This window comes from Pygoscelis adeliae, unplaced genomic scaffold, assembly GCF_000699105.1.
Source record: "Pygoscelis adeliae isolate BGI_AS28 unplaced genomic scaffold, ASM69910v1 Scaffold49, whole genome shotgun sequence".
Classification (NCBI taxonomy): domain Eukaryota; kingdom Metazoa; phylum Chordata; class Aves; order Sphenisciformes; family Spheniscidae; genus Pygoscelis; species Pygoscelis adeliae.
Window position 1 is genome coordinate 138,194 of NW_008825545.1, and position 8,784 is coordinate 146,977.

Here is an 8,784-nt window from a genome sequence, read left to right on the forward strand (position 1 = left end):
TTTTAGAAAGTATCTGTTAATTTATTTCGCATACATATATTTACATCAGAGGAAATTCACAACACTGAAAATACAACATTTACACATTCACAGATATACAGTTTTGTACTCTCTCCCCTGTTCAGATCAGGCACTCAGCTTTTCTGTCTTTCTTTGCAATAATGACAACATCAATTCTCAGCAGATCAAACAACTGGTAGGTGTGGTGGATTTTAAGAAGCATCATTCTCTGTATGGGGTGGTTATATTCTTCAAGCTAATAGATGGCAGGTTATTTCACTGAAGAAAAATGCCTCTTGCATGGCATTTGCATAAGCTTCTGTGTCATAAGCATATAGGTTTATCTGTATCTGTTTTACCATGCTCTCAGTGACCCTTACTCTATAGAGTTCAGTTAGTTATCCTTGTAGTAGTTATTAAAGTTGATTCGCAGTAGAAAGTCCTCCAAATGTGGTTGGTATCCTCTATTTACAAGCTTTGTTACCACTGGAAGAAAAACAAACAAAAAATGAAATACACTTCAACTAAGATTAATATTCTAAAGTCAGCCTTGAGAGTATCTGTGCATTTTAATTATTAAAAAAAAAAGAAAAAGCCTAATGCAGAAATCTGAAAACAACGGAAATAAATGTCTATTTTTGCATAAGAAAGGTCTAGTATCTCTTTCTGGAATTATAAACATATTTCAAATAAGATGGAAGAGAAGGATAACGTGTCAGTTCTAAGTGAAGCTGTATTATTCTAATAAAGAAATGCTTTCTCAAGCTGCTCTCACAGTAAGATGGTATGTTCTTATCATAATGTCAACTGACCAGGAAGCATGTTTAGGTCCTCTGGTGACCTCTGTGAAAGAAGCAGCTCTGCTGAAGTTTTCTTGAGCAAAGTCCATTGTGAGAAAGAAAAAACAAAGAGAAATTCCTGGGACAAACCCCTCACGCTCTGTGAATGAACAAACCGACTGCTCTAAACATCCTTAGTAACGAAGGAAAAAAGGCAATAGAAACTCCCTGAGCTCATACGCGTCCCATGCACTAGTATAAAGGGAATTAGCAAGCAGCAGTAACATGCAAGGAAGAAGGGAAAGTGTATAGTTAGAAGTTAGGGCCTGAGCCAAAGCCATTGAAGTCCAGACTACTTTGTATTGGCTTTCAATGGATTCTGGATCAACCCATTGTGAAAGAGAGCATTTTACAATACATGGTGACTGAAGGAACAAGTGTAGATGAACAAGCACACATTTGTTTTGTAGTGCTTAATAAGGAGGGTGTAAAAAAACTAGGTCACTCAGCAAATTTCCTTACGGAATGGTCTATTAATCTCTGTCCATGAAGCAACCATAGATCTCGTAGTATGGGCTTAGGTGGCTCCCAGAGGTGTTCTGACTTCCTGTAGAATTTGGAAGCAGCCATTCTAACTCATCCTGAAATATCTGTTTTTGGTCCTTTGACACCATTTTTGGACACCCTTAAAGAATAAAAAGGGCAGCTCATTTCCTGAGGAATATAGTCTGACTAGAAAATATTCTAGAAAAATAGATCTAAGGAAAACAGTTGCACTTCCTCCAGGAATTAAGGGATTTCTAAAAAAAACCCAAACCCCATGAACCACCTTTGTACTCAGGGAAGGATAAGTAACTTCTACTTAAAACACAAGCAAGATCTGAAAGAGAAATGGAGAGGAAAGACAGATCAACCATTTCTTCACATTATAGGCTAAGCTGACAGTGTAAAGAAATTCTATCATGTTAAAGGAAAGAACATTTGGCAAATGATCTGTGCAGTTGAAAAACACTTGCCTGGAGCACTGGATATAAGCTCCAACTAGTGTTAGGAGGCTCTCTGAGCTTTAGTCCCACATGGGAATCAGAATTTTCAAATCTCGTAACAGTGGTAATACTCAACTAATACAGATATATCTAAAATTACTTCTAAGTGGTATCTAACTATCTATCTCTCATTGCGGCCAATAAAAAGTTCCAGAACTCAATTCCAGAGAAAAGAAAAATGTAAGCACATATATAGAGCTAAATACCAAATACTTATTTTGCAAATTAGCAAAAACTTATGGTCAGTTTTGGGATATCTGTTAGATTTCTTGTGTGGACATTTTAATTGATGGATATGCAGATCTTTCTTTGCAAACCACAATAATGCAGTTTTTATTTGGGAATTACATTTTCTAACACATGCTAAGTACACACATCTTCCTACTTTTACGTTATACTTCCAAAACCCCTTTGTAATTTTTACAGTTGATTTTTTTCTTCTGTCTAGAATTTATGCAGTTTCTTACCTTTGAATAAGAAGTGGGAGTAATACTTGAAAGTATTGTACGACTGCTGCATCAGACCAAAGTTGGGATGAACAGCCATTTGCTTCCCTGTGTCGAAGCTCCATGACTGAGAGATCAGCTGGCTGCGGAACTTCAAAATGAGGCTGAAGATGCTATGTATAATGTTCATCACAGGGGCTGCCTTCTCCGTCAACAGACCCCTAACAGAACAAAAACAACTTTAGAAATGTGGTTGACATAATTTATGGTTGTAGGAAGAAAAACACGAAGGGGTGACAATCTTTTAGGTCTCCTCTTTAATAGCTTTAAAAAAAAATCCACAAGACTGCAGCCAACTGTGATGGTGATTTTAAAAAAGGTGCCAAACCTAACGTAATTTCTTTGCACTTCCAAGAAACTGGTATTTGCATTGGTGTATCTGATTTCTAGAATGACATCTGCATTTGCAAAAGAAATAACATTTAAAAATACTATCATGCTCTGAGTTTCCTTAAACTTTAATCCCTTCTCATCCCATGACCTGGTATCGAAACAGCAGTTTTAGCCAAGTTTTTTCTGAAAAAGACAGACATGAAAGGACAGATTTCTTTTCTCATTTGTAATTTCTGTTATCCTCTCTTCTCCCGCCACCTCCCCACTTTATGATTCCAGTGTATACTCTTTAAGAAGAAACCAAATAAACCCTAGCTCCTCTCATTCACACCATCCTTCTGCCTCATATACAGTAACCAAAGGGCTAAAAGCTTGTGATTCCTGAAAGATAGATGTCTCTTGCACTGCTCATAAATCTGGACAGAGGCATCAGGTCACATTTGTTCCTTCCAAGTCCACTCCTGTCACTGCACATATATTAAAGGCATATATAATATATAGAAGAAGCATTTTACAATCCTTGAGCTAGGCTTACTTGTGCACACTACTCATGCTGAATGAAACAGCATTCATTTACAAAGGCTACAACAAGGACGGGGTGAAAGAAAAACAGAACTGTGGCAAGCGTGCCCTTAGTCTTCAGGTTAGAGCTGTCCTGAGTGGACTTGAAGCTTGCAGAGGCAGGGTGAACAGGAGCTGGAAGCAACTCCAAGGAGTCTGGGGAAATGGAGAGGATAGGTAGCTGACGAAAAGCACCGAAGTACGGACCTTGTAACGTGCCATGAAGTTTGTTTCCCCTACATAAGAACAGTTCCATACATAAAGACTACTTAGTATTTCAGGTAGAAGTCACTTTTGCACAAATACGTTAGGCTAGACTGGCAGCTCCATTAACTTAAATATTTGAAGCAAAACTAAGTATGGTAGCTTGCCTGAAGATTGCTTTGTTGAGGTATTCAGCATGTGTTCTGTGAATTTCTTCCAGGTTGCCTACAGAAGACAGTTTGTTTCCAAATTCACACCATGTAACATGAAGAATCTGATTAGCAATGTAACCTTGAATAACTTTCACAAAATGCTGCATTTCATGTTTATACAGCTGGAGCTGTCGAAACTGAACAGAATTTGATGCGTGACTCACTAAAGCTGAAAATAAAAACAGAAATATATTATCATCAGCACCCACAGAGACTGTCTAAAATCAGGATTTTTAAAGGAATGAAGGTTTCTGTTAGTAGAGTCTGTTTAAAATGCCAAGGAAGTTTCTTTAAAAAATTGTGGCTTTTGAAACTTGACATGACTGTTTATAAGCAATTGTCTAGCACAGGGTGCTAAAAACATTTTAAACAGGACGCTCTCTAGTTCACTCATTATACTTACCAGTGCGTTTTAAGTGAAACCAAACATCCTTGAGAGTCCACACCATGTGCTTCAGCTGAAGCAAAAAGGAGAAGATCTTGTTGTATTTATTCATGCAGCTCTCAGTAATGACAATGTTCAGAGGCCAGTCAACCTAAAACAAATAACAGTGCTTATCATACTACATTTTTGTGTTAGAAATTGTAAGAATATTTCAGATACAAGTATTTCAGGGACATACAAATCAATATATGTATTTTAATAATGTAATGCAATGGCCAGGCTAGGTAATCCTGTAATTTCCATTATACAATTTTTTGACTCCATTCTTAAAGGTACTCCATTATTAAGAACACATTCGCTCTACCATGGTACATAAGAACCATGTACATAAGTGTAATTGCAGTACTACTACCTTTCTCCATGCTTTCTTACCTTGTACCTTAGCTCTAAGCAACTCAGAGCATCAGGCGCATTGGGCTTGAACGCTTCTGGAAGGTACTTGAGGGCAAAAGAAAGATTGGAAGCAAGCTGGGTGTCACCATGAAGACTGTACTGTAATGCTTTATTTAGGATAGAATTAAGAACCAGTGGATTCAGCAATTCACCAGGTGTTTGTCCTGATCCAAGCTAAGGGTAAAAAAAAAAAATCCTAATTACACAGTATTAATAAAGAGTCTCGGCTCCTGAATACAGGTGAATTAAAGCAGAACGGTAAAGTGGTGACTATCCTGCCTTGCTCCGCCATTCTGATTGGAAGTTTCTACTTCTGCCGTAGGGATGCATAATTAGCATAAGAAGCAACTTCTGAACTATTCACTGTTCACAGCATGAAGGTAATCTCATACCTGTACTGATTTATTTTGGACTGCAGTTTGCTGTGGTTCAGGAGCTGCTACGCATCCCTACTGCAGGGAATACAGGCTTTAGTGGGGCAGAAAGCGAGCGACAGGTCTGGTGTTATCTATCTGACTCCAATCTGCCTATCTCATCAACTCAGCACCCTCAGAAGTTTACAAATAAAGCTATTCATCGGGTCTAAATCCCCAAGTGCTTTCCCTAGTTGGGTCTAAAGCATTCTTAGGATTCAGAGAAATGCATTAACTATCCTACAGCCACGTATCTCCACTGGCAACCAGCTGTATTAACCCAGGCTATCCCCTCCTACCCTGCTGTCTTCCCCACAAACACAGGGGTAAGTCATGAAAATACTCTCATCAGAGGGCCCAGCACGCTCTTCAGATGCCCTCCCCTCTGCTCTATAGGATATTTGAGGTAAGAGTAGGTATTTTGCAACACAGGCCTTTCCACTGGATTTTAGCAAATGGCAACAGGCTCTTCCAGCCTTGCTGCCAGCAGATGGGAGGCGACAGAGCAATAGTGCAGCAGTTTTCACAGAAAAGAGTGAAATACCCTTCCATGACTGCTGCTCTGTCGAAGTTTGAAATTATTATCCTTGCCAAATCCTTGTACTCTCTCTATTGCTGGGATTAGCAGCAGGAAATATTACTCTCTTCCTTGGGACTTCCTTGGGCATGGGCATCCCTTCCCAGCAAAGACCTCCTTTTGCCTCAGTCCTTACAACATTAACAGAGTTCCTTGCTACAAGACTTCTTGACACGGGACAAAAGAGGAAAACAGCACAAGCCAGAATTCTAATTCACACCATTCCCTCATTCCCATCCAAATTAATCCAGAGGTGTCAAGCTAAAGCAGATAACCCAAAAACAAGGGTTAAGACAACAAAGCAAATACCTTCTCAAACAACAGGTCACTGAGTGACTGAGCAAACTCCCCATCTTCCATTAACAAAAAGTGTCTCAGTGCTTCAAAATGCTTCTCTACATTCAGTTCCACAAAGTAGTAATCAACTATTGCTTTGTTCACAAGAGAAACACTAAGAATAAAAACACAGAAAAGGTATTATTCTTACAAGCAACTCCTTCCTTACTGTTAACATTCAGCTGTGGCTACATCAGATTAATGCTCCAGTATTTAACTCTGATATCCAAGACAGGATGATATTCACATAAGCAAAAAAAATGAGACAAAAAAATCTTCAACCAGAATAAATCAGAATTAAAACCTACCACTTCAGTTGACTGGGTTTTGAACAGTACTGTGGTAGTATTTTAAGACTGGCTACATATAACAATCTTTAGAACATGCTGCTGGGCCTGGAGCAACATTTTATCAATAGCCTTCTGTCTTATCTCTGTCACCTACACAAACAGATTAAGAAAGACTTAAACCCCTGAGAAGAATATCCTAATTGGTAAAGCTCTGACACTAGATATTGAGGGCAGGTCTATACTACAGTTTGCAGTATTGTGCAGGTATTCAAGCTACCTTTAAATAATTTAACTTGCGTATCAGGAATAGGCTAATTCTGGCAGCACACAACTCAGGCTCGCTTACTTTGCTTTGCTGAATACATGAATCTGTATACAGATCGTTCTGGTAGCCAATCTGGATGTTTAAAACTAAGTTAGATAATTACATCTTTCTACATTGCACCAACCTTTGAGTATAGCATACTCAGAGTTAGTAAATGGAAATCCAAACTTACAAGAAAGTAGAATCCAAAACAGGAAGCATTTCAACACATCTGTGAATAACTGTTTTCATGACAGAAGCTAATCTTGTACATAATAACAAAAACTTTTCTTTAAAAGAAAAGTATTAGATATACTAATAAAATGGTCCAACATATATGTGGTTTCCCTATATATTCCAATAGTAGCAAGAACAGCTTCTATTAAACTTCAAAACAGCCTTGAAGCTGGAGTTCCCATAGAAACGTAAAATATATCCTGATCAATATGCATGAGCTTTCATGTAATCAAAAGATTTTTCTTTTTTTTCCTCTTATCTTTCGTCTGCCAAAGAAAAACTAGCACAAACATTATAAGTAATACACCTTCTTTTTAGAAGAACAAGGAAACCAATTGTGTCAAAACCACTGCCGTATAATCCACGAGTCTGAGAGCAAACACTTCCCTCCAAGCCCTTGTATTTCAAATAGACCTTCAAATTTTTGATTTACACATAAAAATTAAGTTTATGTTACTATTTATAATGCAAATCTGAACTTTTTAGTTAGTAATGGACTATCCACTGAACGACTTCTGGGAGCAAAGAGAAAATTTAAGAGACCAGATCTATGTTCAACTCTTGTCTTGAAAAAGAACTAATAAAGAACACGACATTAATTGCTAAATTATGGATTCACTATTTCTAACAAATACTCACTGAGACACAAGTGGAGCAGTAATAGAACGTTTCATCAGCACTGGCAGAGATAAGAGCTCACTCAGCTGTACAGCCGTTTCATCTGTTGCTGACTGTACCATAGGATCCACAGGAAAGGTGTACGATCTTGGTATGACATGATGCAAGAGATGAGAAACTGGTAGTTCTGCTAAATTTAAAAATATATAAACACTGTAAGTTATTATATTTAAGAAATTTGATAATCTGTTTCTATTAAACTCCACAAATCCCTCTAGGTTAGAAAAGCATAATGTGCCGACAGGTATTTCTCATCTTTGTGCCTAGAAGCAAATTGTTTGGCTACTGCAGTTCATAATATTGGTAATTTACTGGTAATTCAGGTATTTTGCACTGGTAATTTACTGGTAATTCAGGTATCTGGCACTCAGCTTTCTTGCTCAAGTTTACGACATCTTCTATTGACCTACTGTTCCAACAGTTCTACTCACACATCAAATCGTAACTATCTTGATACTTTTCAATACAATACTGATCCGATAAGGATTTCAAATAAGCTTGTTCTTTCTTCCATGTATTTTCCTCTCCCCCTTCCTCCTCCTTAGTCTTGGGAGCATTAGCTTCAGAAAATAAGGTTTCTCGAGGCACAGTATCTTGTGGAATTGCTTTTTCAGTTTCTTCTGCCTAAAACAAAAAAATTGACAAATTTTATGAGAGATGTTGGCTTTGTCTACACACTTAATGTGTTCTTACAGGTAATTGACTAGTTGTTCCAACTGAAAATAAACGAGCTTACTCACCTGTACTTTTCTGACTTGTAAAAACAATATGGTATGACAGTGATTACTAGATTAGGACAGAAACTTACTACCTTAACTACCAGTGTGTTTAATCCTTTGAAGGAAAAGGAAGTCTTCTCGACAACTACTTTGTTTCTTACCTGTAAGCTCTGTGAGGAATCTGGGGAAGGGTCCTTGCTGACCACATTTGCAATTACTGTAAGTACAAGTAAATTAAAGACAGCATTTACTTAGACCTGCTTATAATACTTAGTTCATACTTCAGATCTGCTCCCGAAGTTCTGCAAAATTTCTCTATAGACTATCACAGAAACAACCACCCCAATAACAGTCCCTTCCCATAGTCCCACCCAGGCAGTTTAATGTGTGTTCTCTACTCCAGATCACACGAGGTCCTGTTTCACAAAATTTCAGACTAGAATTTTTGTAATGCTCTGTTTCTTGTATATAGGAGACAAGACTAAGCTCAAATTCTTTCCTCTGAATTCTAACAGTGTCCGAAAAGTTATGCAAGGGAATTAAGTAATAAGTACCCATTTTGACCATAAACATTTACAGTTACTTTCATGAGCCCTTAAACAAATGCTGAATAAACTTAATTTTATTTTACCTTCTTGTTTCTCTTCCATTATATTTTCTTTTTTGTCATCTTTAATATTAGCATCAGGAAAGACTGGAATGCTGTCAGATGACTGCGACTGTGGTAAAGTTTTTTCTTTAACTTGTGACA

General features: G+C 37.7%; 1 protein-coding gene across 1 annotated transcript in view; it reads right to left on the reverse strand.

Moving 5' to 3' along the window:
* The window catches only part of TUBGCP6 (tubulin, gamma complex associated protein 6), a 23,408-nt gene continuing 14,624 nt past the window's right edge, over positions 1-8,784 (reverse strand). The window contains 10 exon segments of the mRNA XM_009332016.1: positions 1-486; positions 2,293-2,492; positions 3,597-3,810; positions 4,045-4,177; positions 4,459-4,653; positions 5,779-5,920; positions 7,276-7,444; positions 7,746-7,938; positions 8,195-8,250; positions 8,665-8,784. The exon segment at positions 8,665-8,784 is cut by the window's right edge and continues 37 nt beyond it. Of these exon segments, the coding sequence (XP_009330291.1) occupies positions 395-486; positions 2,293-2,492; positions 3,597-3,810; positions 4,045-4,177; positions 4,459-4,653; positions 5,779-5,920; positions 7,276-7,444; positions 7,746-7,938; positions 8,195-8,250; positions 8,665-8,784 (1,514 nt within the window). The 3' untranslated portion in view covers positions 1-394.